The sequence below is a fragment of the Platichthys flesus genome, chromosome 4 (assembly GCF_949316205.1).
Source record: "Platichthys flesus chromosome 4, fPlaFle2.1, whole genome shotgun sequence".
NCBI lineage: Eukaryota > Metazoa > Chordata > Actinopteri > Pleuronectiformes > Pleuronectidae > Platichthys > Platichthys flesus.
The window spans coordinates 25,653,769-25,676,006 of NC_084948.1; the positions used below are offsets into that span (position 1 = coordinate 25,653,769).

The 22,238-nt window shown below is 42.7% G+C and overlaps 4 protein-coding genes across 5 annotated transcripts; 3 read left to right on the forward strand and 1 right to left on the reverse strand.

The window, feature by feature from the left end:
* Positions 1–554: 554 nt before the first annotated feature.
* napab (N-ethylmaleimide-sensitive factor attachment protein, alpha b) lies at positions 555–6,316 on the forward strand. The gene is made up of 11 exons (XM_062385567.1): positions 555–780; positions 2,337–2,416; positions 2,525–2,641; positions 3,052–3,098; positions 3,211–3,288; positions 3,399–3,454; positions 3,616–3,700; positions 3,794–3,898; positions 3,980–4,048; positions 4,693–4,743; positions 5,067–6,316. The coding sequence occupies exons 1-11, from the start codon at positions 683–685 to the stop codon at positions 5,166–5,168; spliced, it is 888 nt and encodes a 295-aa protein (XP_062241551.1). The 5' UTR covers positions 555–682; the 3' UTR covers positions 5,169–6,316.
* Positions 6,317–6,383: 67 nt separating this feature from the next.
* On the forward strand, positions 6,384–9,401 carry b3gnt2l (UDP-GlcNAc:betaGal beta-1,3-N-acetylglucosaminyltransferase 2, like). 2 transcript variants are annotated; one of them, XM_062385565.1, is made up of 2 exons: positions 6,384–6,498; positions 7,751–9,401. In XM_062385565.1, the coding sequence occupies exon 2, from the start codon at positions 7,861–7,863 to the stop codon at positions 9,121–9,123; it is 1,263 nt and encodes a 420-aa protein (XP_062241549.1). In that variant the 5' UTR covers positions 6,384–6,498; positions 7,751–7,860; the 3' UTR covers positions 9,124–9,401. The 2 variants fall into 2 exon arrangements, with proteins under 2 accessions (XP_062241549.1, XP_062241550.1); XM_062385566.1 differs by lacking the exon at positions 6,384–6,498 and adding an exon at positions 6,509–6,824.
* On the reverse strand, positions 9,401–14,939 carry bckdha (branched chain keto acid dehydrogenase E1 subunit alpha). Its single transcript, XM_062385564.1, has 8 exons — positions 14,642–14,939; positions 12,725–12,901; positions 12,547–12,633; positions 12,368–12,476; positions 11,196–11,357; positions 10,902–11,108; positions 10,671–10,812; positions 9,401–10,235 (listed from the first exon to the last, which is right to left on the reverse strand). Exons 1-8 carry the CDS (start codon positions 14,753–14,755, stop codon positions 9,893–9,895), a joined length of 1,341 nt encoding a protein of 446 aa, XP_062241548.1. The 5' UTR covers positions 14,756–14,939; the 3' UTR covers positions 9,401–9,892.
* Positions 14,940–18,993: 4,054 nt separating this feature from the next.
* Positions 18,994–21,534, forward strand: exosc5 (exosome component 5). Its single transcript, XM_062386678.1, has 6 exons — positions 18,994–19,215; positions 20,213–20,326; positions 20,489–20,610; positions 20,729–20,869; positions 20,999–21,088; positions 21,343–21,534. Exons 1-6 carry the CDS (start codon positions 19,110–19,112, stop codon positions 21,436–21,438), a joined length of 669 nt encoding a protein of 222 aa, XP_062242662.1. The 5' UTR covers positions 18,994–19,109; the 3' UTR covers positions 21,439–21,534.
* The last annotated feature ends 704 nt before the right edge of the window (positions 21,535–22,238 follow it).

Consider the following 22,238-nt stretch of genomic DNA (forward strand, 5'->3'; position numbering starts at 1 on the left):
TGGTGTAGGCTCAATATTCTGATAGTTGTTAGTAATCAGATAGCGAATAAGGAAATAAAGACACATATTAAGGGAGGTAAAACAAATAGCAATAATTCACAATATTTGGTAAAAAAAAAATAATATAAACTACTGTGTGTAGACATATATTTATTTGGGATATTTGTGAAGTGACTGAACATGTGACATTTGGAATTGCTTTATAAATCAGATAAAGGGATAAAAGAATGATGATCAGCGTCATAGACTCACTATTGTGTTTACAAAAAGATGCCTTCAGGTTTTGTCAGAGATTTACCCTTTACAGATTGATGAAGACATACATGATATAATTTAGATGTTTTTTTTTAACAATGCATTAAGCTAATAGGTTGTTTAGTGTAGTCGTAAAGTAGCTTGTAGTGTGGTTAACATATGGCGGTTAGTAGCCTAATTTAAGGCAGCTGTTATTTTTTTTACAACAACAACAACAACCATAGCGCGCACGGGTTCTCTTTTTCCGCGGAGCGCCTGAACGCAGCAGCAGCAGCAGCAGCCGCCCCGCGTCACGTGACTGAGGTGAGGGTTGTGACGCGCCGCCAGCAGCCATTAGCACTAGTTAGCACTGGTTAGCACGGTTTGTTGGACTGGTCTCTCCTCGTTTCCGTCCTCGATACAGCGGCGAGGCACCAAAGCAAAAAAAATGGACAACAGCGGGAAAGAGAAGGAGGCCACGGCCCTGATGGCGGAGGCGGAGAAGAAGATGAGGTCGTCGCAGTCGTTCTTCGGAGCGATGTTCGGGTGAGTTGGTTCGGGTTTCGGCTGCTGACGTTGAGCCGCTCGGTGTCAAGTCCCCGGGGCCAACGAAGCGGAAGATGAGGGGGGAAAGGGCAAAAGTGTCCAAACTTAAAAAGTGTTAAGACACAGTGTCCTCGTGTTGGGGACACTGAGTTGTGTTTATCTTCTGTCGGATCACAACAGGAACTGTCAGTGTCCGCAGCTAATGCTAAGTCCCCTCAAGCTAACGCGCTGGTGTCAGACATTAAAGGAAACATTGGGCAACGTTTGTTTCTCCTAAATGTTTGCTCGACAGCGTCGTAGCTGTAGCGCCACCACCTGGGCAGGTTTGGCAAGGTCATCCCCACGTCGCGTGTCAGGCACATTTGTTTACAATACGCCCCCCCCCCCCCCCCACACACACCTTGGGTTACAACAGACAAAGACCTCCATCAAACTATTGTCTCATTCATTTGTGTAATTTAAGGTATACTGTAGGCTTTGGAATTGTCATTGTTAGCTTAATTACAACATTTTGACACTTTCATGTAAACACCGAGATTTCACAAAATGTTTGGTCATGGAAATTTGGTTTAAAGTTATTGAAAAGTCGTGAAAATCCATGGGTCAAAATGTGCATGAACCCTGCTACCCTGAAGTCAAGCCTGCGCCACCAGATTCAAAATTTCACATTATCTCAAGGTTCTTCATATAGAAGGTCAAGACCACAAAGAGCAGATCTGTGGTACCAGTAGAGACAAAATGGGAGAAACCTTCCACAACCAGACTCACTGTGGACGGGAGAGAGGACTGACCAGAGAACAGTTGTGTCACCATCAGGTTTCATCTCTGCCAGACTCGTTGTTTTAATGAAAACAAAAAGAGTGATCATCATGGATGTAAAGATGTTATTGATAACAGTAGCATCAATTCATATATTGATAAGGATAATCGTTGTCTCATTCCTGCAGCTCAAGAGAGAAAGAGGGACTGTGGGATGGAAAAACCGCAAAGTTAGTGGCATGTAGTAAAATAATACATATTCCATCCTCACAACATACAAAGATTATCACAATAAAAGCTTCTGTGTCTCAAGTCGCAGTTTTTGGTTCAAACACTCTGGAGAAACTCTATGAATTCCATTGTCACAGACTAAGATTGGCCAACATCATTGTTTCCAATCCCGATCAATATCCTGAACAGTGAATAGAGATTGTTAATATTCAACCAGAGATATAAGGTAAGACTGAAAAACACATGTGTGAACCAGTCAATCCTAAATTTAAATATGCAACTTAATCCCAGATCAAAGGTACGTTAAAGGAACTCGAGCGTCCTCGTATTTTTGTGATTTTTGACGGTATGTTTAATTAACTATTGTCTTGTCAAGTTTTTGTGTAATTACATTGCACAAGATTGCAACTGGGAGGGAAATTATGCAACTTTCTGAAGTTCTACTTTTTTTTTTGCCTGGAGAATAGTGAATAAACTTTCATAATTGATATCTGAATGACCTAAGGGTGTGACTGAGGAAATGAAATGAAGTTTATGTTAAACTGAACATGTGTGCTGTCTCACAGGGGTTCCTCCAAGCTTGAAGAGGCCTGTGACATGTATGTGAGGGCAGCCAACATGTTCAAAATGGCCAAAAATTGGTGCGGTAAGTTGAGTATTAAAGTTTAAATGAGTGAGCCAGATGATTTTCCTTTTCTCTCTTTACGGCCGTGAAAGATCCTCCAGCTTCTGAAATGCAACATTTTCTCCTCAGCTGCAGGAAATGCGTTTTCCCAGGCTGCTCAACTCCACCTGCAGATGCAGAGCAAACACGACGCAGCGACCAACTTCATAGACGCTGGAAACGCCTTCAAAAAGGCAGATCCGCAAGGTAATCGTTACTCATCTCCAGCTTCACGTTACGTAACTGTTGAGGTTTCACGTGAAATGCTCCTTTTACAAGCTGCTTCACCAGCTTCGGTCCACCCTGTACATAAAAGCAAGGTCAGATAATATCGTCAAGGCGGTTTAAATGAAGAGCTTTAAGATAATTATTTAGGAGCAAATGAGAATGTGGACAAAATCAGGTCCCAAATAAGTAATGACGTCAAAGTCCAGTGGTCCCCATCGTTTAGGAACAATGTCAACACCCTGAACCTCAAACCTCCACAACTTGTTTCTTCTAATTTTGTTTATCTTGTTATTTAACCTCACTTTTACATTCAGTTCTCTCATTGACTTAATTCACTGAATAACAACAGTCAAGTATCTTTGTATTAATATTGTTATTTTTCTCAACAGAGGCCATAAACTGCCTAAACCGAGCTATTGAGATATACACAGATATGGTGAGTCTTTTATGATTTTAATTTGACTTTTTTTATGTTTAGCATCGTATTTACTTATGGGACATATAACTCTTTCTTCTGATCTCTTCTCATGTATTTATTCTGCTTTCAGGGCCGTTTCACCATCGCAGCCAAACACCACATCTCCATTGCTGAAATATACGAGACGGAGCTTGTGGACATCGACAAGGTCAGATGATGTTATTTTATGTATTAAATTTAGAACAGATTATTTCCTCTGTTTTAATCTGTCATATAAAACCATGGTAATGCTCTTTTAACTACTTCTGTCCATTACAGGCCATTGCTCATTATGAACAGGCAGCCGATTATTACAAAGGGGAAGAATCCACCAGGTGAATATTTTAACCGAGTACCATTTCCTCTTTGCTTTTCTTTTCGGGTATTTTATATTTTTCATGAATTTGTTGTCCCCAGACATCTTTTTTTTTTAATAATCTTATCCTTCCCGTGGATGTGTATGAACTCAGAAGTGTCTTTCTTTTTGTTTGTTTAGTTCTGCAAACAAGTGCCTTCTGAAAGTAGCAACCTACGCAGCTCAGCTGGAGCAGTACCCGAAAGCTATTGAGATCTACGAGCAGGTGAGACCATGTGGCCTGTGTTTCACCGGGACATCCGAGGCACCAGGGGCGGTAATAACAGAACAAACCCTGAACTGTCATTTGTGATTTTAGGTGGGAACCCACGCGATGGACAGTACGCTCCTGAAATACAGTGCCAAGGATCACTTCTTCAAGGCAGCGCTCTGTCACTTCTGTGTAGACATGCTGAATGCAAAAGTAAGTTGAAGCACAAAATGACACACACACAGCAGCTGTAGCACGAGCCTCTGCTCTAATATTCATTCTTTTGTTTCTCAGCTCGCTGTGGAGAAGTATGAAGAAATGTTCCCGGCCTTTTCAGACTCCAGAGAATACAAACTGGTGAAGGTGGGTTTTTAAAATCTAAAAACGACATGCTCCTCAGTCACCCTGACATCAGATCCACAAGTCAGTTTAGTGGAGCACACAACACTTCTGATTGCAGTAAGAATAGTTTTAGTTTGATTACCTGGAATTATTGTGTCCAGATTGAAATAGATGGAGTTGCTCTGTCCAGCTCGTGTTATATCATCCTTTAATGAAAAGAACAAACAATGATAGATGGAAAAGAATAAAAGAAGATGGCAGACGTCTGTGACGCTGCATCATCTGTTTGTTTGCTTTTCAATTGGTCTCATCATCACTCCATCCACAAGAGTCACTAATAACACGACTGAATTGTGTGCCTACTGTCTAGAGGCTGTTAGCTGCCAAGATTACTCTTTCCACTCATGTTGTTGTTGCATGTGGATTTACTACACAGTGTCATTCCCACATGAGTTCCCTGTGTTCACTTTGTGTCTCTCTAAACCTCCTGGGCTTGTTAAGTTCCGAGCAGATCACCCACTTCCATGAAGTCGAGCTCTATCTGATTACTATCTGATCACCTTAAACCTATTTCACTGCCAGGTTTTCTTAGACCATCAGCATTTTGTGTTTTATACGATCTCTGATGTACAGCGTCAAAAATAGACCTGTTTTTCTCTCACCAGAAACTGCTCGATGCCTATGAAGAACAGAACGTGGAGGCCTATACTGATTCGGTGAGTGGACGGTTTTTCTTTCAGCAGAATAAAGACGTTTGTAGCCGAGGTTTCCTTTAGTTTCTGTAGCAATTCGTTTTTTAAATCCAGGTTTAGTTGAGTGTTTCGGGGTCTATATGCTTTGGGTTTATGTGTAATGACAGAAGCAAAAGTAATGAATTGGTGACTTTAGTCTCAGACTCAGAATGTCAGTGGACAAGCGGGTACTTTCTCTATTGTGTGATGAAAACCTCCCCATGTAACCCTAATGCATATTTCTCTATATTGTGGTGTGTTTCTAACCGTTGGAATCAAACTGACGATGTTCACTTCCCGTGTCTCAGGTGAAGGAATACGACACCATCTCCCGGTTGGACCAGTGGCTCACCACCATGCTTCTCCGCATCAAGAAAACCATACAGGACGACGAGAGCGACCTTCGCTGATTTCCCCCCCCCCCCCCAGCCCCTCCCCTCCTCGAGTTGTCAACAACAAGCTTGCATCCTTCGTTTTTGCCTCGAGCCCGTTACTTCCTTTCTAGAAGCATATCTTAAAAAATTCTTGAACATTAGACCTTATACTTCTTCACAAATACTGTTTTCCTTCGTACCATCTGCAGTATTTTCTCTTGCCTTTTTAATCTGCTCAACTCGATGCTCCAACATGTTTGGTCTTTATAGTTATGAACACTATTTACTTGAGTGCGCGCAGCACACGGTATGTTAGTTTATCGTCATGATACATGTATTGGCCCAGTTTTATTTAAAAAGTTTCATAATTGGGCTGCAATACCAAATACTCATACCAGCACATTTACAAAATAAAGAGTTCATTTTATTTTCATTAATGTATAGATGAATGAGAGGATGCCAACTTATTAACACTTCGACCTGTGAGATATATATTTTTCAGAATGTGCTTTAGAATCCATGGAAACTGACCAAAAGGCCCGTTTGGACAGAAGCGGTCAAATTGGTTTTTGGTCCTTTGGAGCGCTCGAGTGGAACATGGGTCATATCAGGGCGTCTCTAATTGAAACTGCACTTCATCTCAGCTGCAGGGCGCCTCTCCCAGCAGAGAGGCCAGGAGTTCCTTTTAATTCCGTGGCAAATACCTCCTCTGCCTTATACCGCCAAGTTCTCAGGACGCAAACACCTACATTTGCTGAAAAAGAGATAATGATATTATCAGCGTTATCGATAAATTTGCTAATTGTCTTTGTAACTTACACTTAAAGTACTTTAATTCCACAAAATAAGGTGCAAATAAACCTTTGTAAAGATTTGCCTGGTTTGGTCTTAATGAGAAAACTAAAGAGCGTTTGTCACCGTATGGGAGATATTTCAAGTTTGTTTTTGTTATTGACTGATAAGTGTTTTGTTTTTCTGTCTTATCCAACCAGGCTGTACAAATTCTTTTTGACAGCCTGCACCGAGATGCAATACAGTGAAGAAAAAAAGGAGCTTTACTGATCCGAAAACTGTGCTCATGTATCCTCGTGATGATTATGTGAATAGACAGATTGATCTTAAATGATTTGTAAAGATTGTTTCCTGTCATGAGGATTAAATAAACCTGTCTGAGTACATCCTCCCACTGGGCGTGGCTTGGCTGTGTGTAAAGGGATCAGCTGACGTCATCTACCTGTTCTCACATCGCCACCTCAGTTGAGTTAGAGGACACACGGGCACAGGTACAGATAATGCAGCTTTGGGGACTGGCAGACTTCTGAGTACTCATTTGTTCTGGTGCTTCAGCTTGTTCATCTTGGGATTAGTAAGTTTTCTTTAATGAAATTTGAATGATAAATTGTCATCTTTGTGACTGGTTTGATTTTACTTTTCACCTGCTTCATGGGAGTCTTAGTAATTCTGAGTCTTTTTCAAATGTCGCCTGAGTCAAGCTTTACATTCTAATTGTGTTGATCCCAGAAAAACCGTCTTACATGTTTAACTCAGACGCCAACGTGTGATACAAGGGACTTGGATGCCTTTCGTGACTCCACAGACCACAGGTGCTTTCCTCATTTATTTTTCAGCAGCAAGGTCTCTAAGGACTTTTGATCTGATCCTGTTTGCCTCAAATGAGTCACCAGAGAGAAGGTGTGTTCAAGTGCAACTCGATTCACCTGCTGCATTTTCAGAGTTCCTTTGTCTTTGAACGAAGCAACAGAGAAAGTTTCACTTTTTAAACTACACATTAACACGCAGTAGTTTTTATTTAAGGAGTCATCATATTTACACTCTATAAACTCAATGTCATGCAAACATAACTTCTTATATTATTAACATGTGTCTGTCACCTGGAAGACTTTTCTACATGTAATACTTCTCAGGGTGTGAGAGTATAAACACAGCCATGTTGTAAATTACTTAACATTTAAATGAGTTATATCTTCAAAAACATGGATCAATAACATGTGAGTTTCATGTTACTTGGCAGCTTGAAAACCACAACGCCCAGAGAACAAACATCCCGTGTGTATGACTAATTGATAAACTTAATTTACTTAATAATACAAATAGAGTACAACGTTTTCATTCACATGTTTGCATTTGTTTATTTTATCAAAAATTTTTTTTCAAATCAGCAAAGATAAACACTGCTGTGACTGTGAGGGGCTCTTACTGTTAATACACCGGATTTGTCTATAAATTTCCAAGAATGACAGGAATATCATTATTGTGATTGGTTAAATTGACCAATGGTACCCAACTGACATAACTACTTTGTCACATCTACCCTAAAAAATATATCTAATTAGGTCAAGAGGATTTCTATCAGAATTAGTTGCGTCTGCTCAGATCTTTAATCCCAATTTGAGATTATAACTCACAATTTAGATATCCTTATCCTTATATTTATCATTAATCACCATTCAGGGCCCGAGCACAGAACGGTGGGAGGCCCTTATTGAAATAGTAAGGATTATTTCTATTGAGTTTCACGTTTGCTAAAGGCCGACAAGTTTGTGAAGTGTTCAGTTACACAAAGGCTTACTGTCAAGTGTGTAATCTTCTGTTGGCAGGTATGGAGAGTGTGTCGCCTCCTGGCAGAGTCAGTGTAACCTGAAGACGACAACACAACAAGGACCAGGACCATCTTACGTTACAAGGAGCCACACCGTTTAATATAGCAATGAGATCCATTCAAGCCTTCAGTGCTGTAGTTCTCCTCCTCACTTTGTTCACAATCTTCTTCTCATCCTTTCAACTGTCGACCACCTACAGCCACAAGGATCTACCTCTTAGCTCCCAGGTCCAAGACAGCGATGTGACAACGCAATCCTCCAAGCAAGTAAGCTTCACGAAGCCTCAGCCTCAGCCTGTTGATGTGCTCAATGTGTCTGTGTCTGAAGACCTCAGAAAGACCATACCTAAGAATGGAGCGTACTGGAACCGCCTGCTGTACTCGGCCCTGAGCATTCTGGACCAGGGGAACCTCCCCCACAGAGGGGACTGGTCCAGCTGCAGGGAGACGAATCAGGAGCGGCTGCAAACCAATGTGCACGACCTCGCCTCCTATCCTGTCTTGTGGCAGGACTTCTTGCAGGGCCTGAACTGCAGCTCCTCTCCAGTCCTCATCAATCAGTCCCACAAGTGCAGCTCAAGACAAGAGAATGGAAACGACCAAACCTTCCTGTTGTTCGCCATCAAGACGACTCCTGGCAACTTTGAGAGGAGACAGGCGGTGCGGGACACCTGGGGCAAAGAGGGGGTGTATCAGGGAGGCCTGAGGGTCCGCACAGTGTTCCTCCTGGGTACCCCCCCGCCGGACGCCATCGACCTCAGCACACTGCTTTCATTGGAAGCAAAACACTTCGGGGACGTCCTGCAGTGGGATTTCCAAGAATCCTTCTTTAACCTGACGCTGAAAGGGAATATGTTCCTCCAGTGGACACTAAAAAACTGTCCTCATGCCTCCTTCGTCTTCAGTGGGGACGATGATGTATTTGTCAACACACCAGCTTTGCTCAGATACCTGAAGTCTCTGCCGGCTTCTCAAGCATCTCACTTGTTTGTTGGACACGTCATAAGGACAGCAAGTCCCCACAGGGACCCGACCAACAAATACTACATCCCTCTGAGCTTCTATGATGGCCCATACCCTGCTTATGCTGGTGGAGGTGGGTTTGTCATCTCTGGAGGGTTGCTGCAGTCTCTATATTCTGTTTCTCATTTCATTCCCTTCTTCCCCATCGATGATGTCTACACTGGGATGTGCGCTAAGGCACTGGGAGTTTCTCCTGAGACACACCCAGGCTTTAGGACCTTTGACGTCAAGGAGCAAGATCGTGGGAATTTGTGTGTCCATAAAGATCTGATTATGATCCACCAGCGCTCACCAGGGCAGATGAAGAAGCTATGGAAGGGCATTAACAGCCCCCTGTTGACTTGTTGAACTACCGATGAGCAAAACACGGAGCCATGCCTTCTAAGTTTCAAGATTACACAGCACAAGGAATTGTATCGTTGAAATCTTCCAAGGACTTACAAATCACCACATAGCTATTGAAGTTACATTTTTAACAGGTCATAAATATTTTTGAACTTAAATTACTAAAGAAGCATATTTTATTTTTGGTGAGTTATTTGTAAATAGTGGAAAACAGTCTACAGGGGCCATTTTCACTCTACCAGCGAGTTTAAATGACAAAAATAAACCAAGACAATTTAAATAAGTTCTTTTGTTTATTTTTCCACAAAACATCAAACACGTAACAGGAGCTAGATGGGTGTGTAGTTCTGGGATTTAGTGTTGTCTGTAACAGCATTATTCACACCCATTAGACATTTTTTTGAGTTCTAAAACCATTTAAACACATTTTTTAAATCAGTGTCACAAAAGGAAACACCACAATAAACAAGAGAAGACAGGAGAGAGGAGAGAACAGAGGTAAACTTCCACCATTTATTGCTTGATTTGTGTGGTTGTTTTTATGCATAAGGCAGTCATACTGCAGCAGAACCGGGGTGTGAAACTAAAGTATGATTTAATGTCCATAGAAAACAGTAAGTCTACTAACTGAAGGCACCAAACCCAGAGGTATGAAGTACAATCTGCAGAAAGAAATGACACGTCATATCAAAACTACATCTTCTCAACGTCTCAATACTGACCCACTCCAAAGTGTAACCATCACGTAGGGAACCTATTCATGTCAGGGTCATTATTTATCATACATGTCAAGTGGGTAGTGCTCCTTGTACTGCTGCACGTGCCTCCACATGGATTGTCTCTGCCTTTCCAGGTTGGGCGTCATCTCTTGGTACACGTCAGTGAACATGAGTTCGAGATTGGGCTTCAGGCGCCGCTCAGCATTCTCAAACGCCTCCATCACCGTCTTACGGGACTGCTTCCTCCAGCTCTTCTCGTCGTCTTCGCTCCACCAGTTGCGGGCCGCCATGTAGTGTCTCAGCCTGGAGATGGGGTGGTCCTGCTTGTCCCAGTAGTTCACCTCGTCCACTGAGCGGTAAGCCGAGCTGTCGTCGCTGGTGCTGTGGTGCCCGATTCTGGAATAACATCGATCTTTAATTAACTTTCCATAACGACATGTTAGGGCCGAGGACATTTTCCGCTCTGTGCTACCAAGCCCTGTCACTACACTGACCCTTTTATTTCAAAAACTCCACTTGATCTAAAATATCAATGCTATACATAATATAATTCATAGAGAGGTGGAAAGATAAATCCACGTTGTCTAGTATAATTCACAAATTCACTGGACCAGTTATTTGCAATTATATATATATTTTTTTGTGTAATATTGTACAGATCAGATTCCTTTTTGGAAATCCCAGATCAGGCTACACAGTTTTGTCAGTTTGAAATTGTTATTCATATTTCTAGTAGAGTCGAATCAGTAAGGATGATGAGCTTAATGCCATAAACAGTTTTTGTGTCTTCTGTGGGTTTGTAAGCAGAATATTCAAAACGACTCAACCGACCTGTATGTCATTGCTTCGATGAGGAAAGGCTGGTTCTCGGCCACAGCTCTGCGTCGAGCTTCCTTTGTTGCATTGTACACGGCAAACACATCGTTGCCATCGACCCGGATGGACAGCATTCCATAGCCTGGACCACGAGCAGCTGCTCGATCAGACAAAGGGCAAGTGTTCATAAAAGCAGCTTAGGGTCGAACAATTGATTCTGTAGAAAACCGCACCAGGGTTCCTTACCAATGCCGTCCCCTCTGTACTGCTCGTTGGTGGGGGTGGAGATGGCGTAGCCGTTGTTACGACAGAAGAAAATGATTGGGCACTCTAGGGTGGCAGAGAAGTTGAAGCCAGCGTGTGCATCCCCTTCACTGGCGGCTCCCTCTCCGAAATAACAGATGACAGCGCGGTTGGTGTTTTCTCTCTTGGCTGCATATGCAGCTCCAGCCGCTGAATACACACACACACATCCAGTTTGAATAGATGTTTAAAGGCGTTATTAGTGTCCTTACCAACTGGAGAAGTTAACACACTCACCCTGAGGAATCTGAGTGGCCAGAGGAGAGGAGATTGTGACAAAGTTCAAGTCTTTGGAGCCGTAGTGGACAGGCATCTGCCGACCCTTGCCGAGGTCATCAGCATTGGCATAGCACTGAGCCATGAACATATCCAGAGGAAAACCGCGATACATCAACACTCCTGTAGGGCAGCATTAGGACACAATTCATCTCAAAACAAGAAAACCTAATGGTCTCAATACCAAGTGTCCATGGAAGGGACTGTGCGGCGGGTTATCCAAATGACTGGGGGTGGGCAAAACGCAGAAAAGCAAAGCAATGATTCAGAGAAGGGTAGAGAGGCTGAGAGAGTAGTTAAGGTGTCAGGGAAACCTATTTAAAGTGTATATGGTGGCAGGAAGGCATGTGAGGGGTGAGAGAGGGACAATAACACAACAGACATAAAGACAATCTGAATAAAGAAATTATATTTATATGTTTAAATGGATTTTGTCTTTTTTGATGTAAAGCATGCCGAGACAATGTCAATATCTTATCCATTTCTGCTTTTATATATATATTTATATATATATATATATATATATATATATATATATATATATATATATATATATATATATATATATATATATATATATATATTATATTTTGCTATAAAGAACCTGTTTTTGATGTGATCTGCTGATATAGACGGACAGGGATTATTCTGAATGACCGAAACTGTAGACGCTTCATGTGATTCACTGAATGCATTGAGGCTTTGTTCGCCTCAGATATAATCATTCACCAGAGCAAGCATCAGCCCGCCTGCTAAAACAAACACGCTCGGAGCTGAGCTGCAATCTCTGCTGACGCGGATCAGCTCTTTAACGCAGCTGAGCTCCTGATCCCGACAACTCTTACCAAACAGGTGGAAAAAGAAATAAAAGTTTACGTTATTATAACATTTCTAAATGAACAAGATTCAAGTCCTGAGGTGGCTGTTAGAATCCAAAAAACAGAGTTTGTTGATTCCATCCTGCCTGCCAAAGTTGGTAACATCTTTATGGATGAATTTGTGGTCATTGTGGTTTAAAGGGGATGGTGCCCCTTTGTAATCACTTCGTTTAAAGAACTTGTAAATAGAAATGCATATAAAAAAAAAGGAACTAAATCGAGTTAAATCTTTCAAATCCATAGTTTGATACGTACCCGCTTCTCTGTATTGACCAAAGACCAGGTCACTTGGGTCAAGAGCAGCAGCACTGCCAATGTGTGTCCCCTCCTCACCATAGTTGGTCATGTAGAACGAAATCCGTCCCTGTTTCAGAAAAAACCTGGTCAGCCGATTCCCTGGTGAAACAAGGAAAAGCAAGAGGAAAGGAACGCACCTGTCTCTGAGACTCATAAAGAATGCGGTCCATCGTGTTCAGCAGAGTCATCTTCTGATAAAAGTTCAAAACCGTCTCTTTGGAGAGCTGAGTGGGGAACAAACACACAATACAACACATGAAGTACACACTAGAGTGCCACATGAAATAAACAGGGTCGTGTGCAGACTGACTGTACCTGAGGGTCTTCAGAGGGGTTGATGATATTTCCTTGCCTGTCCATCACCCGGTACACTGGGATCCCAGAGATCACATTGGGCTGGATAAACTCAAGTGAATCCACATACTCGGCAGACGCTCCAGGGAACTGCGGCTTGTCCGGCGATGAGTCAAAGGGCTGCTGCCGGTGCACGGCCTGAAAGATGGAAGACAAACTATGATGACATCACTCTGGCACACGGACCTTCGAAAATAAGAGTCCGCCAATAACGGCTTCATCTTGGTCTTAATGATTACATCCAGTCATTGACATGGACAGTTTCAGCACTACACAGGTATTAAGAATATAGAGCACCACTTATCTGTAGTTATAATAATAATAATGTGTTATAAATGATAATATGCATTGTTGACAATTGGGAAGGTTTGTTCTCTTTTAGGTGGAAATGATTAACCATCTGGTATAATAACGCATACAATCTTTTCAGAATTTCTATTCTAGAGAAGAAACCCTTTTAACCAGTTAGCCAACCGAGTTATTCCACTATGAGTGTAGGCTTTGCATTTTACACAGGAAAGAAGTGGAGAAGGAACTCAGGATTTATTTGAATAATCCAATTATATTTTGATATAGAAAAACCACTTTACAGGGAAACATCACATTTGTCCTATGTTCTATTATAAGATATAAGATGTTGAGGCAACCCAGAATAAACATGGGCCGGAAATGGGGAACCAAGGTAATAGATGGTCCCATGTGGGCTAAACTATCTAAAGGGAAAAGAGTAGAATATGAAATTGCATCCAGCAAAGTGACATACATACAATTTCACATTGCACCCTCAAAAATAGGTTTTAGCCAATTCAATTAATTTAAAAGATAATTAAAAATGAGTAAATGTGGCTTCAATCTGATCCATAAAGAAAAGCCACAGTAAAACGAATAATAACAGCCGTGACGTGTATTCCTTATGCACATTGGATTTAAACAAGATTTCCACTTTCACCCCCCACACACCCCTGCCCTGGACCAATAGGAACGAAGCTAGCTAACTTTAGCATTAGCCGCGCGTTAGCATCGCAGCGTCCCAGCGGCGAACACAAGGTCAAGCTGCACATTGAATTCGTACAAAACACACGTACACTCACAAAACACGTGGCGACATCTGTTTGATTCCAAAAGTAGAACAAACTGTGTGTGTCTGCGTCTGTTTCCTCCGTGGGGTCGACTGCTAAGCTAACAAGCTAACCCGGCTGAAGTTGGCTTCGGGTTCGACACTCACAGAGGAAAAATGAGGAGTAAAGAAGTGAACTAAAACACTTCAGGGATCTGATGTGAGACATTGAACTCTCTCATTACTCTGCATTCACTTCATCTGCACTGCTTATATTCATAGTTTATTTTAGTATGTCACATCCCTACTTATCATCACAGTGTCTCTTGTTTATAGGCTTGTTATAGTGAGTACTTTACTGTGTACTCCAGTACCTTGTGTATCCTGGAAGTTTATTGTGAACCATTTACTTAAGGAGCAAGTACGATTTTTAGTACATTCTATATTCTAAAATGGCCGTAAAGTAAATGATACACACTAAAATACTGCAATACACAGGTGATTAGTAAAGACAACAACAAGAGATGACAAACTGTGAAGAGACAAGTTTGCAACGCTGCATTTAAAAGACAACGTGATGACGTAGACAGGAATATGACAGCAGCACAGTTTTTTTAATACATTTTATGTTTATGACATTTTTAAGCTAATTCATCCGATCTGATCTATTTCTACTTCTCTCTCTGTGCAATGCCCTTGACCTGCTGCTGTAAGCTATGCATCACCGGCGAGTCACAACCCAGCTTCGGTCACTGTGTTGTGTTTTTGTGTGTCTGCTGTCTGTGTGTGTTGTGTGTGAACCTCAATCCCACTGAACTCACGCTGACTCTCAGGCTTCTGTGCTGCAGCAGCCTCGTCGCCCGGAGTCCTGTCGCCACACGAACAGCCTGGAAACACGCTCCGTACATTTTGTTGACACCGCTCACAGCCGCCATCTGCACGGGTCAGTCTGAGGCTGGTCACAGGGAATCGAACTGTGACACCGATTCGACGGGACGTGTCAACTCGTGTTGTTGTTGTTTTGTATGTTTTTTTTGTATCGCTTAACAGCTTTAAACGCTGCTGCTTCTTCTTCTATCCGCAGCACAGACACACTTCCGCCTCTTCCTCTTCTTCTGGTGTTTAAGGGAGGTTGGCAAACCAGTTTATAGGCGCATTACCGCCACCGTCTGGACTGTAGTGAGCCAAACTGAACAAAATTGTAATAATTTTCTCTGGCTGTGTTTCCTACGGTGGCCGAGAGAGGCCCACGCACTTCAAATAAGGAAAACACACTTATTGAAAACACAAGTGCAGATTAGGGAATATTGATGACACATGCGCTGCAAAAAGTCCCAACACAAGTAAATACCGTATTGGGCTGAATCATGTGATGAACAGGAAGCTAGTGGAGGGAGCACAACACAGGTGTTAAATGGTCCCTTGTGTGCATCGTATCGTTTTGAAATTCAAGGGAAAGTATATTTGCAGATCATCTGCAAAGCAGAGGAAAGAGACATCGTATGTCTCAAAAGTTAATGCTAGGGGCAGCGTATATAAAGAGACTAGGATGGGACCTAGAACAGAACCTTGAGGGATACCACATGTAAAGTGGAGCTGTCTCTGAGGAATAATCACCCAGGTGGACAGAGACTCCCATCCATTAGGTAGGACTGATACCACCTGAGTGCAGCCCCTGTACGTCCCACACAATTATCCACAATTATCAACAATATAGACACATTTTCGAAAATATCTGGTTTAAACATTTGCACTTAAATAACTTAAATTACACTGATGATGTGTGTTTGATTTCTGTTATTTGTCATTGACGTTATGCTTAATAATAACAGGGTCCCCACGTTGTCAGTGCTTTGGCCCGACAGTTGATATTTGAGATTCCAGGTAAAAACTGGCACAGCACTCAGTAGAGTGCCTACTTCCTCAGAGACCAGATACAGATTGGATGTGGAGGTGAGGGTGCTCTCCTAGCCCCCTCAACCACACCGCACCAAATTACACACACTCATAAATTTCAACGTCAGTAGTTTCTATTGGACGCAACTTCAGGTGTTTTAATTTTGAACATTTAAATACTAAACAAATATGTACTTTGAGAAAACGTCCTTTATGTTTTCCTTTTTGTCCAATTCGGGGTTCAGCATCTTGCCCAAAGACACTTCGACATGCAGATGGGGAAGTCTGGGGATCGAACCGCCAACCTTCAGGTTGGAGGACGACGTTCTACCCCTCAGCCACAGCCACCCTGGCTGTGGCCACCCATCAAATGCCTTTGAACCCTTTGACCTATTTAATGAAGAAGTGGGTACCTTTATCCTGTGATACCTTACATTTTCAAAAGGGATTGTTTTCCATAGGATGTCTATTAGATGTGTCTGTTTGTCTTTGATGTATAAAATGTTGTGTGGCTATGCTTAAATTGTAGTAGACATTGTTAGCGCTCTGGCCCCACAGGTGGATCAAAGAACCATATCCAGGAGTTCATTTTTATTCAGCACAGCTCTTACTGAAGATGACAATGGATCTGAAAGACTCCCCCAAAGTAATGTCGGATAAACCACAGATCACAATCGACATGGTTCGTCCATACATTCAAGCCTTCACAGAGGGGCTAACAGCAGTCCAGTGGCAACTGTTAGAATCTGGAAAACCTGATGAAGCCACCAAATTTTCCCTGGCAGAGCTGCTTGTAAATTTGATGTCAACCCTCTCCGGGGTTTTGGTCAAGCATTTAAAAAGCAACGTCTGCATATCGGAGGAACTTGTGCTGGAAAGTATCGGCGAACCAGTTTCCCAAGGTTTTGCTGAAGTTCTGCATTCTTCATTAGGTTTCCGTTCCTCCAGCTTGGAGAAACTGACATCTTCATTGGTGGAAGAGATCACAGTGAGTGTCAACAGTACTCAACAACTGTCCTCCTCATCACCACCTCGGTCAAAACGAGTCATTCCCACAGGAAGACTGAACAAAATGGTTTCTTATGCCTGCAAGTTATTGAAGAAATTTGCGGGCAAAATGAAAAAACTATGCTGCGTACGAAAAGTCAGAGAGTCCATTACTGACCCGCTGGTTGAGGCTACATCACAGAGCGGCTCCTCAGAAGAAACTGTTGTGAGTGAAAGGATCAAATCTGTAGAGGAAATAATCGAAAAGGAGGTGAGTCAGTTCACAGATGTGATTCTGGATGTTGTGCCTGATGCTGAGTACACCCTGCTACAGTCTCAGTCCCGTCTGGAGATCAAAAATGCTGCAGATGCCATTGTCCGGTTTGCAGCGAGGACGGAACAGACAGAGTCTGCAGGTACAAGCCCCCAAAGGATCAACTCTCCGGACAGTGTGAAGAGGAGGATAAAGAACTTTATTGTGGAAACTCTTGGCAAAGCATTGATTCACAGGATTGTTGCAAAAACCAGGGCAAGGTTTCACCCTACAGCCACAGCCAAAAGCAAGGAGGAATTGCAGGCACTCAATGCTTCCATTGACGTGCTTCTTACAAAGGATGATGCAAATCAAAACTTCTCATCTGGTAATAATTTAACCCTCGCACAAGAGCTGAGTGATCTCCTCTACATTCACATCACACCCCTGACTTACAACTCGCCTGTTCCCAGGTCAGAGGATCCCATGCTTTCAGACATATGGGACAGAGTGATTAATTTCCTGTCAATTATGGACTGGTGGGCGCAAAACAATGCTGATGACCACAGCAACAGAGTGGCACAGGCTTTAATGGAGTCAGGATCATTATGCGATATGAACGATGATCCAGCTGATTTCAACCAGAGTACAGACGATCCCGACCAGATCCCATTCGATCCCGACCAGATCCCATTCGATCCCGACCAGATGCCATCCGATCCTGATAGGTATCCATCCGTTCCAGAGCAGAGTAGGTCAGATCCCGAGCAGAGTACGTGCGATACTGAGCAGAGTATGTCTGATACTGAGCAGAGTACGTCTGATACTGAGCAGAGTACGTCTGATACTGAGCAGAGTACCTCTGATTTTGAGCCGAGTCAAGTTGACCCCGACCAGAGTTCATCTGATCTCGACCAGAGTCAAGCTGAGCCCGATCTGACTTCAGCTGATCCTGAACAGACTGCAGCAGCACTGACACAAAACAATAATGCTTTTATCAGGATTCTTGTGATAAAGCTCATGATGAAGACACTGGACCAGGCAAAAATGATCTGGATCTACTTTCAAGACCCGCAGGCAACCATCCAACGGCTCATTGAAAACATATTGGCTGAGGTTGAAGACGCCAAAATCATGGACCTCACTGCAGAAAAAGTAGCAAACCTCCAAGCACCCATTTTCAAGGACCTGAGGAAGAAGTTCGGCTCTGCAACAGGATTGCTGGCTGCCATGGAAGCAGGGGACCCAGAAGTTGAGAAATGCATTGCCCTCTTGTTGATAGGTCACCTGACAAAGCAACGTGGTGCCATCGCCAGTTTCTTCATTTAATTTTTGTTTCATTTTGAGGGTTTTCTCCGGGTGCTCCGGTTACCCCCTTAGCCCCAAATGAAATAATAAAATTGTAATAAAATATTTTGAGAAAATAATACAATCCGCCTGTTATTGCGTACGTTCTGCTTTCAAATTAACATGGTTGTCATAATCCAAAATGGTTAGTATATTACGGTTGTGGATATTATTATGGTTTATGGCCGTGCATTAAACCGTGCAAAAGGTCTGGGACGCTTGGGTGGCTGCGGTTGTAATAATTTACAAGTTAAAATTTAAACCAGACTGAACAAATGTAAATCTGCATTCACAGATTTCTTTTGACGTTTTCAGACATGACCTGAGTCGAATAAACCTTGAATACTAACTGGTTTAAAATAAAAAACTTTTCTAGGTTAAATAAACATTTAAAACTATTACTAGTTTAAAATAAATAAATATCTAGGTGGAAAAAACCTTTTAAACTATAAGTAGTTTTATAGAAAATGGTATTTAGGTGGAAAACACTTTTAAAAGCTGGACTTACAGAAACGTGTCCGGTCATCCAGGTCGTTAGATGGCGCTGTAAGAGTGCGTGATGTTTTAAACATTACATTTAAAGATGACAAGAGGAAAATGAAGAGGAAGAAACCTGAAGGATATGGAAGAAGCATAGACTATCTATGATATATACAGGGAAGAAGCGCAGCTGCGGTAAAAAGAAGAAGAAGATGAAGAAGAAGAAGAAGAAGAAGAAGAAGAACGAGAAGAAGAAGAATAACGCGTCATCAGTGTTTACTGAAGACACATGACGTCATCCACCCTCGACACACGCTGGGTCCAGAATGGCGGTGATGGAGGCGCGTTGCTCCTCTAGCGTGATGCTGAGGGAGTTTGCCTGCGAACAGAACTTTCTGTCTCAACCGGACGGATCCGCGTCCTTCGTCCACGGTAAAGACACAAGCTCATGTCCTCGAGCGGCCTCCGACGGCCTTGTCCTCCACTTTCCTCCACATTCATCCACCTCGTTGTGTCACTGGCGAAGTCACAGTTACAAGTTCACTTTAGCTGAATTATCACATTTCGTGGCAAATAACTAGTTTGTAGTTTAAAGCAGAATCGGGCACGAGTTAGTAAATGTGGACAAAACTATTGGGACACGAGTCAAATCATTGAATTCAGGTGTTTCATTCTGTGTCATCAGAATCAGAATTCTTTTTATTGCCATGTATATTTGCACATACAGGAAATTGCCTTGGTGTGGTTGGTGCACTGTACAAACAACAATATAAAAACAACAATATTGGTTGGACAGGTACAGTAAAACAAGACCAATGTGTACAGTGAGAGGATTGCACATGAACTGTTTAACGCACAGACAGATGAATATAGCTCAGTTAAGAGAGTTAAATCCGAGTTTTAAAGTCCATAACGTGTGGGTGTAGTTCTACTGGGAGCAGCGCTGGTTGTAGAGTCCCACTGCTGCAGGAGGGAACGACCTGCGATACCTCACCTTCAGACACAAGGAGCTGCCCAGTGCTGTGATGGGTGTCCTGCAGAGGATGGGACTGGTTGACCATCCTCCTCCTCCTCTGTCCCACCACCTCCACTGGGTCAAGGGGTAATCCCAGGACCGAGCTGGTCCTCCTCGTCAGGACACCCAGTCTCTTCCTGTCGGCAGTTGAAAGAGTTGTAGAATGGAGTTTCGTAAAAAGCTCCTGCGGGTGTCATGGGTCGTTGTCCCAGTACCTTTGTCCAACGTATGAAGAAATCAGGAATGACATTTTAGACTTCTTGATTTAGGCTGTACATTTCTCTCGCCATGAGATGTTATTGTTCTGATATAATCTCTATTCAGATGTTCTTGAGTTGTGCTCAGGGGTCAAATCAAAATGCCCTTCAAGGTCTTCTCTGGTGAATAACGTCATCTGCTGTTCTTAATTTGAAGGAGACACGAGTGTGTACGCTGGAGTCTATGGACCGGCTGAGGTCAAAGTCAGCAAGGAGATCTATGACCGGGCGACTCTGGAGGTGCTGATTCAGCCCAAAGTGGGACTTCCAGGTGAGTTGTGTTCCAAACGGGCGAATTTTACAGCTTTCTACCCGTATCCTGTTCTAATGCTGCTATACCACAACACACCACACGGGGGAATAAGTCATCCAGTAGTAGTAGTGTTTCTGTTTCTGACTCATGTGTGTATCTCCACGTTTATGTATATCCCAGGTGTAAGGGAGCGATCACAGGAGCAGTGTGTGCGAGAAACCTGCGAGGCGTCTCTGCTCTTGTCTCTTCACCCGCGCTCCTCCCTCACGCTCATTCTTCAGGTGCTGCACGACGACGGCTCAGTATCCTTCAGTGAAGCTTTGTGTATCCAGTGTGTGTGTGTGTGTGTGTGTGTAGAGCATTGAAATGTTCCCCTGGTGCTGTTTCTTGGTGCGTGTTCTTCCTGACCGGTCCCTCCAGCTCCTGTCCTGCTTGTTGAATGCAGCCTGCATGTCTCTCATGGACGCAGGCCTGCCTATGAGTTGCCTGTTCTGTGGAGTGACCTGTGCCATTGACTCAGATGGTCAGATCATCACAGACCCCACTGCCGCTCAGGAAAAGGTAAATCCGATGCTCACAGAACAGGAGGCGGCACCTTGATGTTGACAGGGACAGCTGATTGTTATAACACATCCTTTCATCACGTCAACACGTCACGTCTCTGAATCTGATGAGTTCTTCTTCCACCAGGAAAGTCGAGCTTTGATGACCTTTGCTATTGACAGCAAAAAACACAACGTATTGATGACTTCAACCAAAGGATCGTTTTCAGTTAACGAGGTCCGTATATGAATAGTTTTTTTAAATCAGAAACACTGAAGCATTTTCAAATTTGGTTTCATAATCCTTCCAGATTTTCAAATCTCTACTTTATTTATGTTCTTCATCATATCAGTGTTTACTGCTCTGTCAGCACTTTCCTTCAGGTCTGATGATGATGATGAGATGTTTTTCTGTCTCTTTCTGTTCTAACAGACCTTTTTAATATTAAGACTTCTCTTTAAAGCTTGTCGTGCTCTTTGTTCCTCGTGCAGCTGCAGCAGTGTATAGCCGTCAGTCAGAAAGCCTCCGAGAAGCTGTTCCAGTTCTACAGGGACTCTGTGAGGCGGCGATACTCCAAAACCCTCTGATGGAGAAGCAGCGCACTTCTTCTGGTCTTTTTTTTTTTTTTATATAAAAACAAATGCAAACAAATACTGATGTTGTAACAAAATACTGAGCGAATACTCTTGGGCTCCTTTTGCCTCATTTGGGTTGTAGTCAGCTGTGCTGTGGGTGAAAGGAATAATAACTGATCTCACAGAGGAAAGATAAATGTCAAACAAGTGCATTTATTAGGATTCATTGTTTTTTTCCTGTCAATTTAATATTTACATGTCATACAAGAAGGTGAACTGGGAAAGAATTGAACATCTCCTGTACTAATAAATCTCAATTCCCCACGACCTTTGACCTTAATCGGCTCCTAGTCCACTGAGCTGCGTCCAGTCGTTATTTGTACAAGTGACACAAAGTGAGACAAATCTGACCGGAGCCTGTTTAACACCAGTGTGACCAGTCAAAGCAAGTCCCTGTTAAATGCTCCAGTACAAATAACTGAGCTGGAACAACAACATGGTGGGTTGTTTTTTAATCATGGATGTAAATGTGCAGTGGAGAGGGAGGACGGTACGGGAAAGACAGAACTGGACGACGACGCCGTGTGGACTCTGGACAAGACACAGATATGACACGTGTGTCCACATGTATCACGTGTGGTGATGATAATCAGCTCAGTCATGATACGATGCTCAGGAAACAGTAATGTGGTGATTTGAATTGGTTCTAGTTCAGCTGTGGACTCTATAAAAACTAAACATCTACATAGAAAATGTCAACTTTGAATTTACAGACACTTTTTAACATGTTAATTTGAAGTTCCTTCTTTCAC